Raw genomic sequence first — 14,003 nt, 5'->3', positions numbered from 1 at the left:
GTAATAGGAATAAAAGTCACACAATTTTTTTTTCTCTTAAAAACAGTGTAAAAAATAAAAGGTAAAATAAATAAGAAAAAAAAAAAAACATTTTTAAACGAACCCTGTCCCGCCAAGCTCGCGTGCAGAAGCGAACGCATACGTGAGTAGCGCCCGCGTATGAAAACGGTGTTCAAACGACACGTGAGGTATCATCGCAGCGATCGGTAGAGTGAGAGCAATAATTCTAGCCCTAGACCTCCTCTGTAACTTAAAACATGCAACCTGTAGAATTTTTTAAACGTCACCTATGGAGATTTTTAAGGGTGAAAAGTTTGTCGTCATTCCATGAGCGGGCGCAATTTTGAAGCATGACATGTTGGGTATCAATTTATTCGGTGTAACATTATCTTTATTGGGTTAACTTTATTGTTGTCTTATTTTTTTAATTAAAAAAAGTGTATTTTTTCCCAAAAAAATTGCGCTTGTAAGACCGCTGCACAAATACGATGTGACAAAAAGTATTGCAACGACCGCCATTTTATTCTCTAGGGTGTTAGAAAAAAAATTTATAATGTTTGGGGGTTCTAAGTAATTTTCTAGCAAAAAAAATTTTTTTTTATTTTGTAGACAACACATCTCAAAAAGAGGCTCGGTCCTTAAGTGGTTATACAATGGCAGCGCAGAAAGGAGTGGGGGGGGAAGGTTAATTTAGCTGTTAAATTCTGCTTTAATGCATAACTGTTGTGCAGCACTACTAAGCCGGAAAAGAACACACAGAGGGAGCAAACGCCTAGTGCATTACCCAAGATTTATTAGCATAGGAGCAGCACTCTGCAGCACTTCCCAGAATTTCTGGTTGGGGAGTGCAAAGTCAGCATGTTACTTTTGTCCTTTGTGAGTATTCAATTGTCTATTTTGATTTTTTTACTTTTATAATAAATCTTGGCTAATGCACTAGGTGTTTGCGCCCCCTGTGCGCTTTTTTTTTTTCTTCCCTGCTTTGTGCTTCACAACTGTTGTGCCTTAAAGCGGAACTTACCTGCTTAATCCCCCCACACACACACTCCTTTCTGCACTGCCATTGTACAAAATACAGCGCATGCGCAGATGTGCCGCCGGTCTCCAAGTATTTGGGACCTGGGAGAAAGCGGTGCATCTGTGTATGCACGTTGTATTTCTGCGCATGCACACAAATATCAGCAACTTCTGGAAGATGAACACTATATAGCCAGCAGCATTTGTGTGCATGCATGGAAGTCCGCCACAAAGTTGCGTCTTGGTGCTGTGACATAGCAATCCCAGTAGGCAGCGGGACCCAGCCAAGGCTGAAAACCAGGAAGTCTACCATTTGTGTAAGAAGGAGTGTGTGGGGGACAAAAAAAGAAAATGGTGCAGTGCTGAGTAAGATTGGCTTTAATAGTCCATCTCTCTTATTGCAAATCTACTGGACAGGTTGGGGGAGATTTATTAAAACTGGTGCATTCAGAATCTGGTTCAGCTGTGCATGGTAGCCAATCATCTTCTAATTTCAGTTTTTTGAATTAAAGAGGAACTGCAGTCTGCTCCCCTAATTTGTAATAAAAACATCTTTGCCATTCTGAAGCTTCCCTCCAACCACTTTGCAGATTATTTTATATATACTGGGATTCTGTACTTGCCAAATATGCTGCAGAAATCTCCCTCCACTGAGTCTGGCTGCAACCATTTTAACTGTGGGCAGCTGAAGCTCCTGCCTGTTCACTTCCTGGATTTACACAGAGGCACACCTCCAGCCCTGCAGATCTCATTGACCCTCTTATGACTCATCCCCCCTCCCTTCCTGGCAAACTCTCAGGATACTGAGCAAGAGAGCTGTGTATGATGTCATAAGCCTAGTCTAATGACCAGACAAGAAACAGGAAGTGGGCTGTATAAGGTATTTACTGGCAGAAAAAAAATGTTTTACTATCCAAAACAACAACAACAAGGGCAGAAGATTTAATAGATGGAAAGATGAATAAATGACTGAAGTCCTGCTTTAAGCTTTGGCAATAAAACCTGGAAGCCGATTGGTTTCTATGCAGAGCTGTACCAGATTTTGCATGCTCCAGTTCTAGTAAATAACCCCTGGTATGTCTGAAAGCAATAAACTCTTGGCAGTCTGCAATTACCTCAAATACCCATAGTGCTACAGTTGTGCAAAGACTGTGGTTCTGCCTAGTTTTTAGGTTACATGAGAAAGCTGGGGGCTACATTTTATTTTTTTTCCCCATTCATTGCGCAAAAGTTGAACATCCCATCCCTACTTCCATCACTGTATTGCCATCTTTGGTTGACTTATTTTTTCTGTGGCTCCATGCCTCAGATACATAACATAGGTGGATTATCCACTCAACTGAAGTGTGACCAGAGTCTACAATAGGAGGCTGACGTTGGATTTTTTTGGACTGCACACATATATATACTAGAGCCAGTTTAGACAAGAGCCAACTAATCTGTCAGCATTTTCTTTGGAGTGTGGGAGGAAAGCAGAGTTCCTGGACTAAACTCACACAACCTCCATGAAGATAGTGTCTTGGCTGAGATTCAGACTGAGGACTCCAGTGCTAACCACTAAGTAGGGTTGCCACCTCATCCCTTTAAACCCGAACACATATTAATTACACAGGTTCTGCGTGTGATTAAGGTGATAATTAAACTCAATTGGTACCTTACCTGCATGAAAATTAGCCTCAGAACCTGTGTAATTCATGTGTGTTCAGGTTTAAAGGGATGTGGTGGCAACCCTACCACTAAGCCATTGTGAGGCCCCAAGTTGGACATTTTTGTTTTAACATAATAATGTGGTCCTATAATGCTGGGGTATGAATTGTAATACTGGGTTGATGGTATTTTGTGATCTGATTCTTTAGGATACTCAGAATACACTGGCTGACCTGAAGAGGTTTTTGCTAACCATCAAGTTGCTTTTGCAGGTCAATGGTGTTGATCTTCGGAACGCCTCCCATGAGGAAGCCATCACAGCCCTCCGTCAGACCCCTCAGAGGGTGCAGCTGGTGGTATTTCGGGATGAGGCCCAGTACAGGGATGAGGACAATCTGGATATATTCCATGTGGAGCTGCAAAAGAAAAGCGGGCGAGGTCTGGGGCTGAGCATTGTGGGGAAGAGGTATGATGGGCGCTACTGATCTATCACTTTGGCTGCAACCATGATCACTGATTTTGAAGAGGGCAGTTGAAAGCTATAATATATAGATATATAATTTTTTTTTTTTTTTATATATATGACTTTTGGCAGACATTTTTGTAACAAGTATATAGAGCACTGTATTGTCTTACAGTCGCAATTAATTACCGGAAATCAACCACCGACAAGTTTGATGGATTACTATAATTCAGCTGATTGTAAAGTAGAAAGTGGGCAATAAATTGATGCCTTTAATGCAGTTTATTTAGAGATCTATAGAAAACCACTTATAGGGGTTGGGGCCACCAAAGCCAACGGGACCCCAGAAGAGGAGGATCGGGGCCACTCTGTGCAAAACGAACTGCACAGAGGAGGTAAGTATGACACGTTTGTTAGTTAAAAGAAAAAAAAAGTCAAAATCCGAAATAATAACGAACTATTAAATTCTAGGTATTGGAATTTTCCTTCAAATTTGGGTGTTGGTGAACTTTACGAATTTGAATTTATCCGAAATAACGAATGCTGTATCTAAACTAACGTAACGAATTAATAACAACAATAATAATAAAAACTTTTTATTATTATTATTTATTATTAATTCGTTCAGTTCCATTTGTTTCGATTCGTAATTTCAGATAAATGCGTATTCTTTACGATCACTAACAGCCAAATTTGAAAGGATATTCCAATACCTATAATTTAATAGTTATTATTAGTTATTGTTTAGAATTCAGAATTTTCAGATTTTCTTTCTTATTTTCTTATTTCCGGATTTACGAATTTACGAAATTACAAATTTTCGAATGGTGATCATAACGAATGATCCGAAAAACAAAAAAAAAAAAAAATGAATAAAACGAACAAATTTTTCGGCAGTGCACATATCTATTCACTCACATATAGGATAAAACATAGAATAATTTTTATTAAAAAAAATTAGAAAACATCAGCAATAGACACTGTAACGATCCGGGGTGATTACGTTTCTAGTGGTGCATGCAAATTGAAGGAATCGTGTGAGTCCCGACTGCATTTTCAAGAGCATGGCACCCCATTTTTATTCAAAAGAAACAAAGTTCTAAAATAGTCATCAGATTCCCTCACAGGAGTATTCACCATTACAGTCCCACTTCAGAACAACCAGCATTCAGCCTTCCTGGCTAAAAACACAGCGCTCCTGCTCAGGCCTTACACCTTAGGCCTTGGTCTGTCTTCCCCAGACCTGACGTTCAGCACCCTCTGTGCTTGCAGCTTTGTGCTGCACTGGCTCCCTCCTGACTCCGAGGCCAGACCTCCTGTCTGCCGGGCGGGGCTGTCTCCAGGGATGAGCACTGACCTCTATTCCTGGGATGATTCTGAAGCCAGCGCACAGGTGTGCAATTAGCAAGCTGTGGAGATGTGACACGGGGTCACATCTCCACAACACATTATAACCATCAATCCCTATATTAGACAAAAAATAAAGCCCATCGCAGTCCACAGGCCATATCAATATCCCAATGTGCGGTGTCTATATGATTGACACGATTTGCAATTACATCACTTCCTCAGGATCCACGTCAAAGTCTGAATTAGTTTCAATGATGGTATATTCTAAGGTGACAAATAAAATAAACACAATACAAACAAACATCATCAAACACAAAATGCAATCCCAAGAGCAAAAAATAGTCAGTGATACTAAACCCCGGACTCTGCATTCACTATATCTGGTCTCCCACAGTACACAGAACATGGAAATGACATTATTTTATTAAATATAAACTGCTAAATACCTTTTCTCATCAGCAGTATATAGCAGTCTTGTGACTTCTATCAGTGTCTGGTTAAAGCTTATAGGATAGGGTTGCCACCTGTCCATGATTCACCCGGACAGTTCAAGTTTTGAATCATGCGTCCGGGTTTCAAGCCACCTGAAATCCGGACACATTATTCAGACAGGAATATGGTTCGAAAGAGGGCCTGACGGAAGGGTGAGAGGGTACTATGCGTTTTGCATTACTATTCTCTTTGGAGCGCCCAAAGGTGTCCCAGGTCTGTTACAATCCTATAGTGTATACAAGAAAAAAAAAATTTTGCTGTGCGCTGCTAAAGTGTTTGGGTTTAGCTTGAAGAAAAAATGGCAACCCTGTTGTAGGAGGAGTTTTCATTTTCCTCTGATTGTCCTATGAGGCTGCAGGACCCCCTGACCCTCTGTCTGGACAGAGCTGATTGGCCCTGTACTGATCACATGCACCCTCCCAAGAAAAAAAAAAACTCTAGCAATACACACCAAACTGAGCATGTGCAGAGTGCCCCCAAGGCTCTCTGTTCTATCAGGCGATGGATTGGGGACAGTAAAAGAAGAGCAGGATGAGAGAAGACAGGATCAAACAGCCTTTTTACACAATGCGCAGGATTAACCCCTCACAGTGAGTATAACAAGCATGCTTTACTGCATATACAGACTGATTTTACTGTTGTGGGTTTAGCAACACTTTAAGAAAAAAGACAAGTTATCTAATCGAAAGTGTTTCCACCGCTCAGGCTGACACTGACCCAGGTGTAAGTAGAAATTTCAGAGCAGAAGAGCTCCAGGTGCTGGCTGAATGCTAGGCAAAGCAGGCTTGAATGGAGGAGAAGATTTGGATGCCGCACACCGGATGTAGTCAAAAAACTTCACTTTATTGAAAAAATGGGATCATCAAAATTACAAGACTGTCATGCAGAAAGTACAGGTAAGCTGACGCGTTTCGCACTCAGGACTGAGTGCTTACTCATAGCTTTTGATGATCCCATTTTTTCAATAAAGTGAAGTTTTTTGACTACATCCGGTGTGCGGCATCCAAATCTTCTCCTCCATTCAAGCCTGCTATCTAATCGAAACCGTTAAAGAAACGACGCTGTGTCTTTCTTTCAGGTTTTTCTATTAGGTTCCTACGGGACAATTTGGATCCCATCTCCTTGCGGCCAATAAACACCATTTTATGTCTTCTACTGTTTTTTACGATTTCAGTAAATAATAGGGTCAAAAGTTTGATTGCCCCAACCAAATTGCAACTTCTATGGCCAACGTTAGACCATACAATCCATGGGTCCCCTTGTCTTGTCTTAACGGGAGCCGTCAATCTGTGAACAGATGTATCCGTCTAGCACCAGCAGTCAGAGAAGTCTCATGCCAACTCTTCGGATAGCTGTTTTATTGTGACTATTATTAGATGTGTTTGGCAGGATTCGGATGCAGATGTAGATTGGCAGGCCTTTGCTTGACGCAGGGAACTGACCCAAGGGTCGTATTTGTTGGAAGCCCCACACACTTACTCGCTTGTCCTTTAATCATGAGAGGCTATCTGAGCATCTGGAGGAATCTCACACAAAGCATAACATGCAGACTCCATAGAATACACAGACAGGTTTAATGCTAACCATCTGGCTACTGTGCAGCCCTGATCTGACGGATACGAGTTGGATAAATGTCTTTTATCTGCAATAAACCAGTAATAAATCTGCAATAAACCAGTGGGCCTAATATACATTTGCAGCTGGGATATGTGCCTGCTGTCACCCCCTTGTTATGGCAAATGTGGAAGTGCTGCTGTCGCTTCGATCTGACAAACGCCGGTCACCCGGCCATGTCCTGGCTTCAGCAGTATTTGATCACAGATGTGGAACAGGCATGTTTTAAGGCCTTTTTCTTTTACATAGGCTTCAGCTTGCATTAGAGCAGTGTGTGCATGCCGTTTGCACAGCATTTGCAAAGTTTTCAGCAATTTTCAAATCGCTTTCTTGAAGCCGTTTACACGCATGGGGTGATCAACCTGCGGCCCTCCAGCTGTTGCGGAACTTCAAATCCCATGAAGCATTGACAGGCTGACAGTTACAAGCGTGACTCCCAAAGGCAGAGGCATGATTATTATTACTATTATACAGGATTTATATAGCGCCAACAGTTTACGCAGCGCTTTACAATATAAAAGGGAGACAATACAGTTATAATACAATACAATACAATAGGATTAAGAGGGCCCTGCTCCGAATAGCTTACAATCTAATAGGGTGGGGCAGGTGGTACAAAAGGTTGTAACTGTGGGGAATGAGCTGATGGAAGTGGTAGAAGATTAGTTGGAGACGTGATAGGCTTTCCTGAAGAGATGAGTTTTCAGGGAGCGCCTGAAGGTAGCAAGAGTAGGGGATAGCCGGATAGATGGAGGTAGCGAGTTCCAGAGGATGGGAGAGGCTCTGGAGAAATCCTGGAGACGAGCATGGGAGGAGGAGATGAGAGAGCTTGAAAGCAGGAGGTCTTGAGAGGAGCGGAGAGGTCGATTTGGGTGATATTTGGAGACAAGATTGGTGATGTAGCTCGGGGCAGAGTTGTGAATGGCTTTGTATGTTGTGGTTGGTATTTTGAATTTAATTCGCTGGGTGATTGGGAGCCAGTGTAGGGATTGGAGGAGAGGGTTGGCAGACGCTGAGCGGTTGGTAAGGTTGATAAGTCTGGCAGCAGCATTCATGATAGACTGAAGAGGGGAGGAGCCTATGGAGAGGTAAGCCAATGAGAAGGGAGTTGCAATAGTCAAGGCGAGAGATAACAAGGGAGTGAATGAGGAGCTTGGTGGTTTCATTTGTTAAAAAGGGGCAAATTTTAGAGATGTTACAGAGGTGAATTCTACAAACTTTTGACAACGATTGGATTTGAGGCTGAAATGACAAGTCAGAGTCTAGGATTACACCTAGTACCCTGGCGTGAGGGGAGGGACTGATGGTTGCATTGTTGATTTTGATGGAAAAGTCATTGAGGGGGGCACAGGCGGGGGGGGGGGGGGGGGGATATTAATAGCTCAGTTTTAGAGAGATTTAGTTGAAGGAAGTGGTGCAACATCCATGCTGATATGTCAGTTAGTAATGCGAGAGGAGACTGAAGGAGTGAGGTGAGGAGTAGACAGATAGATTTGGGTGTCATCAGCGTATAAGTGGTATTGGAAGCCGTGGGCAGTTATTAAGTGACCGAGTGAGGAGGTGTAGATAGAGAAGAGAAGGGGTCCAAGAACCGATGGGACTTGTAGTTGCGCAACAGCTGGAGGGCCACAGGTTGAGCACCCATACTTAGCAGGGGTCTCCAAACTATGGCCCTGCAGTTCAGGAACTACAATTCCCATCATGCCTAGTCATGTCTGTGAATGTCCGATGAATGCCTCATTGGGATGTGTAGTTCGGCAACAGCTGGTGGGCCGTAGTTTGGAGATCCCTGCTTTACAGCATCCTTCAGTTCCAGTGTGGGAATGTTAAATACAGATCTTAGGATTCATTCAGACTTGCAGTTTGAGGGCGGCAAAAATGCACGATTGTACTCTCCCTGCCACTTTTGGCATGTCATTTTTTTTTAGGGGGGGAGCGGGTACCTAGTTTTGACAGGCACCTGCTCCCACTTCGGAAGAGGAGAAATGGAATTTCTCCTCTTCCCAAACCTCCCTTGCTGTTTGCTCCCAATGCTGTCAATCACAGCCAGTGAGCCAATAAGGAGAGAGAGAGAGGGGCTGGGCCAAGCCATGGCTTTATGTGTGTTATGGACGCATAGACCAGGGATTGGGAGCGAGCATGTACCAGTGCCCCTATAGCAAGCGGCTTGCTATTGGGTATACTGGTCAAGGGGGAGGAGCCAAGAGCGCTGGAGGGGGACCCAAGGAGAGGAGGATCGGAGCTGCTCTGTGCAAAACCATTACACAGAGCAGCATAGGTGTATGCACACAGGATGTGCCAGGTGTGCCTTGACACATCCTCATCGCCCCGTGTGGTGCAGAATCCCCCTGTTTAAACCCCTGATACTTCACCAAAGCCTCCTAACCTCTGCGGCACCGTCCTCTGCCTTACCGACACCGTCTTCTGCCTTACCGATTACCGACACCGTCTTCTGCCTTACCGACACCGTCCTCTGCCTTACCGACACCGTCCTCTGCCTTACCGACACCGTCTTCTGCCTTACCGATTACCGACACCGTCTTCTGCCTTACCGACACCGTCCTCTGCCTTACCGACACCGACCTCTGCCTTACCGACACCGTCCTCTGCCTTACCGACACCGTCCTCTGCCTTACCGACACCGTCCTCTGCCTTACCGACACCGTCCTCTGCCTTACCGACACCGTCCTCTGCCTTACCGACACCGACCTCTGCCTTACCGACACCGACCTCTGCCTTACCGACACCGACCTCTGCCTTACCGACACCGACCTCTGCCTTACCGACACCGTCCTCTGCCTTACCGACACCGTCCTCTGCCCTACTGACACTGTCAGTATATACACACACATGCACACACAGATAAGGGAAGTTTAAAAAAAAAAAAAAGGAAGCCGAACCTTTAATACCACTTCAAGGCTCAGTTCACATATATGTGAATTGGATGTGTTTTAATAGCATCCGATTCGCATAACATGTGAATCGGACCGGCTTTTAATGGAGCTGGTTCACACATGGCCAGGGAAGCTGCGGTCAGTTTCTAAAAGGGTTCTGTGCGATTCTGGGTCCAGTTTAGCTACAAATTCAAGAAAAAACTTGTACCTGAATTGCAGAAAAAAACTGCAGCCGGACAATGTGTGAACCTAGCCTTATGTCAGTGATGGGAGGAAGGGAGGGGGGTAATTTTATCTTAAAATTGAGTTTAAGCTGGCTTTACACGGAACGAGCATTGTCTGCTTCCTAATGAATTTACTGAAGTTCGATCAGTGATTGGCCCTGTTGGTACCGCTTCGTCTGGCAATTCTTCAACCGAAAAGTCAAAAGAGCGGGCAGCCTGAGCAGCACCTGCTTCCAACTAGATTCAGGCACTGTTCGGGTACAGTAATACTTTGGATTGCGAGCATAATTCGTTCCAGAAACATGCTTGTAATGCAAAGCACTTGTATATCAAAGCAAATTTTCCCATAAGAAATAATGGAAACTCAAATGATTCGTTCCACAACCATTTATTCATAGGTCCTTCAGTTTATAGTCCATATAAAAAGATTATAGCAATGTGATCAGGTTGTGTAACCATAAAATGTCCATCCACAAATGGAAGCCTCCACAAGGGGATTAGAAGCAAAATCCAGCAGGCGCTCCAGAGTATAAAAGAGAAGAGAGGCGCCTCTAAGTGTAGCAATATGGTTACATTTAATGAAGGTACAACATTTAGCAACTCACATTTTTTATGTTTAAAACAGACACATCTAAGTATGCAGGCATCCGGGGTAAAGTGGTCCACATAGACCAGGGGTGTCAAATTTGATTTTATGGCGGGCCACATCAGCATTATGGTCGCCCTCAATGGGCCGGTTGTATCTGTAAGACTAGATGTCCAGAGCGCCCCACTACCCCTTACATCAGATGTCAAGATCCCTCCCCAGCATCAGAAGTCAAGAGTCCCCCGCTCTCACTTAAATCAGAGTGCACCCCCTTACCATGTGCTGCCGCTGGGAGGAAGCAGGGGGCATTGCTGGAAAGCAAAAACTATAGTGTCAGGAGGAGGACCAGAGGTGGGCTGGAGTCTGCTAAATGCTGAGACCAGGGAAAGATGAGTCCAGGGGGTGATGAGGCTTGCACAGAGAGGCGCATGATCTGTAGCAGCTCTCCTTTGCTCTTTCTCTTCTCACAGGAGACTCTGAATCAGCGGCAGCCATTGGTTACTAATGACACTGGGAAGGGGTTGACATCAAGGGCGATCAAAGGGTAAAATGTGTTCCCTGGGAGCGATTGCTAACTGTGTGGGGGAGGTGCTCTGACTGGCGGAAGACAGAGATCCGTGTCCCTGCTTAGCAGAAACACAGGATCTCCATCTTCTCCCCTGTCAGAACGGCGATCTGCCTTGTTTACATAGGCAGACCACCGTTCTGCCTTTCTCGGAAATGAGTCGCGAGTGGCCGCCGGACATCGGGTCCGCTGGACCGGCTGATTGGCTCCCCCTCTGTCCAATCAGTGCGCGATCGTGTCTCCATCGCGCGTGTGCCCCCCTAGAGGCTATTGCACGAAATGACGTTCAGGTACGTGATTTTGCACAATAGAGCCACTTTGCTGCAGTAAATGTATGTTACGCGGTCGGCAAGTGGTTAATTTGTAGAAATTCACGTATTCTAATTGGCGCAGAGTCACTGATTTCACACATTTTAGATTATAGTAATGAAAGCTGCAGATTTAAAATATTGAAAAATTGGGGAGATCACCCCTGTCTATAGGGTATGGTGATTGGGGAGATTACCCCGTCTATAGGGTATGGTGATTGGGAAGGATCACCGCGTCTATAGGGTATTGGGGATTCGAAGGATCACCCCATCTATAGGGTATGGTGATGGGGGGGATCACCCCATCTATAGGTTATGATGATTGGGGAAATCACCCCGTCTATAGGGTATGGTGATTGGGAAGATCATCCTGGCTATAGGGTATGGCGATTGGGAAGGATCACCCCGTCTATAGGGTATGGTGATTGGGAAGGATCATCCCGTCTATAGGGTATGGTGATTGGGAAGGATCATCCCGTCTATAGGGTATGGTGATTGGGAAGGATCACCCCGTCTATAGGGTATGGTGATTGGGAAGGATCACCCCGTCTATAGGGTATGGTGATTGGGGGGGAGAATCACCCTGTCTAGAGGGTATGATGATTGGGGATGATTGCCCCGTCTAGAGGGTATGGTGATTGGGGGGGATCGCCCCGTCTAGAGGGTATGGTGATTGGCGGGGATCGCCCCGTCTAGAGGGCGTGGTGATTGGGGGGATCGCCCCGTCTATAGGGTATGGTGATTGGGGGGGTACACCCCGTCTATAGGGTATGGTGATGGGGGGGGGGGAAATCACCCTGTCTAGAGGGTATGGTGATTGGGGGGGTACCACCCCGTCTACAGGGTATGGTGATTGGGGGGGATCACCCCGTATATAGGGTATGGTGATTGGGGGGGGGGAAATCACCCTGTCTAGAGGGTATGGTGATGGGGGGGGATCACCCCGTCTATAGGGTATGGTGATTGGGAAGGATCACCCCGTCTATAGGGTATGGTGATTGGGAAGGATCACCCCGTCTATAGGGTATGGTGATTGGGAAGGATCACCCCGTCTATAGGGTATGGTGATTGGGAAGGATCACCCCGTCTATAGGGTATGGTGATTGGGAAGGATCACCCCGTCTATAGGGTATGGTGATTGGGGGGGGAGAATCACCCTGTCTAGAGGGTATGATGATTGGGGGGGGAGAATCACCCTGTCTAGAGGGTATGATGATTGGGGGGGATCGCCCCGTCTAGAGGGCGTGGTGATTGGGGGGGATCGCCCCGTCTATAGGGTATGGTGATTGGGAGGGTACACCCCGTCTATAGGGTATGGTGATGGGGGGGGAAATCACCCTGTCTAGAGGGTATGGTGATTGGGGGGGTACCACCCCGTCTACAGGGTATGGTGATTGGGGGGGGATCACCCCGTATATAGGGTATGGTGATTGGGGGGGGGGGAAATCACCCTGTCTAGAGGGTATGGTGATGGGGGGGGATCACCCCGTCTATAGGGTATGGTGATGGGGGGGGATCACCCCGTCTATAGGGTATGGTGATTGGGAAGGATCACCCCGTCTATAGGGCGTGGTGATTGGGGGGATCGCCCCGTCTATAGGGTATGGTGATTGGGAGGGATCACCCCGTCTATAGGGTATGGTAATTGGGGGGAGAATCACCCTGTCTAGAGGGTATGATGATTGGGGGGGGGGGTCGCCCCGTCTAGAGGGTATGGTGATTGGGGGGGTATCACCCCGTCTACAGGGTATGGTGATTGGGGGGGGATCACCCCATCTATAGGGTATGGTGATTGGGGGGGGATATCACCCTGTCTAGAGGGTATGGTGATTGGGGGGGATCACCCCGTCTATAGGGTATGGTGATTGGGGGGGGGGGGGGAATCACCCTGTCTAGAGGGTATGGTGATTGGGGGGGATCACCCTGTCTAGAGGGTATGATGATTGGGGGGGATGGCCCCGTCTAGAGGGTATGATGATTGGGGGGGATGGCCCCGTCTAGAGGGTATGGTGATTGGGGGGATCGCCCCGTCTAGAGGGCGTGGTGATTGGGGGGTATCACCCCGTCTATAGGGTATGGTGATTGGGGGGATCGCCCCATCTATAGGGTATGGTGATTGGGGGGATCGCCCCATCTATAGGGTATGGTGATTGGGGGTATCACCCTGTCTATAGGGTATGGTGATTGGGGAGAGCAGCGTTCCTCCTGGACTGTCACCGTCCTGACTATTATGTAAACGATAGCTGGAATTCAGTGCAGTGGAAGGTGGCAGGTTGATTGATGTGCTGGGTAAGTTCCTGCATTAATATAAAGTGTAATGCATCATCTTCCAGGACTGGCAGCGGAGTCTTTATATCTGACATCGTGAAAGGGGGGGCCGCCGACTATGACGGAAGATTAATGCAGGGAGATCAGATCTTGTCGATCAGCGGCGAGGACATGCGGAACGCATCCCAGGAAGTCGTTGCTACCATTTTGAAGGTAAGAGCTGTGTGGCGCTGGGGAGCTAAAGTGCCATTCAAATGGATTTAGTGAATAAGACAATGCAAAGGATGATAATGAGCTCATTTCACTCTTCATCAGTTCAAATAAACATGGCGACCTCTCCTCCTGGAAATGCTAGTGATTTGGCTGTTATGCTTCTCTACTGACTTTAAAGCTTCAACGTGTTCACCTTTACAGAAGGGGTGAAAGGGTGAACTACGTAGGTGTGCCCAGCCTATTGCACTAGGGTGTGCACCCCAAAGCTTAGACACACATAAACACCACCTGCTGATGCAGGGAGGAGGCTCTGGTGGCGGGAGACAGATAATTGGGAGCTTATTACATTACACCCTAAATAT

The 14,003-nt window shown here is 46.1% G+C and overlaps 1 protein-coding gene across 4 annotated transcripts in view; it reads left to right on the top strand.

Annotated features, from left to right (window-relative positions):
• The window catches only part of PATJ (PATJ crumbs cell polarity complex component), a 407,721-nt gene that overhangs the window by 334,647 nt on the left and 59,071 nt on the right, over window positions 1-14,003 (top strand). For all 4 annotated transcript variants that reach the window (XM_073593830.1, XM_073593831.1, XM_073593832.1 and 1 more), the window contains 2 exons: window positions 2,937-3,130; window positions 13,494-13,641. In XM_073593830.1, the coding sequence (XP_073449931.1) occupies window positions 2,937-3,130; window positions 13,494-13,641 (342 nt within the window). The remainder of the gene's footprint in view (window positions 1-2,936; window positions 3,131-13,493; window positions 13,642-14,003) is intronic.

Source organism: Aquarana catesbeiana, linkage group LG07, assembly GCF_042186555.1.
Source record: "Aquarana catesbeiana isolate 2022-GZ linkage group LG07, ASM4218655v1, whole genome shotgun sequence".
Taxonomy (NCBI): domain Eukaryota; kingdom Metazoa; phylum Chordata; class Amphibia; order Anura; family Ranidae; genus Aquarana; species Aquarana catesbeiana.
The sequence above is the reverse complement of the archived record's forward strand: the minus strand, read 5'-3'. Positions and strand labels throughout refer to the sequence as shown.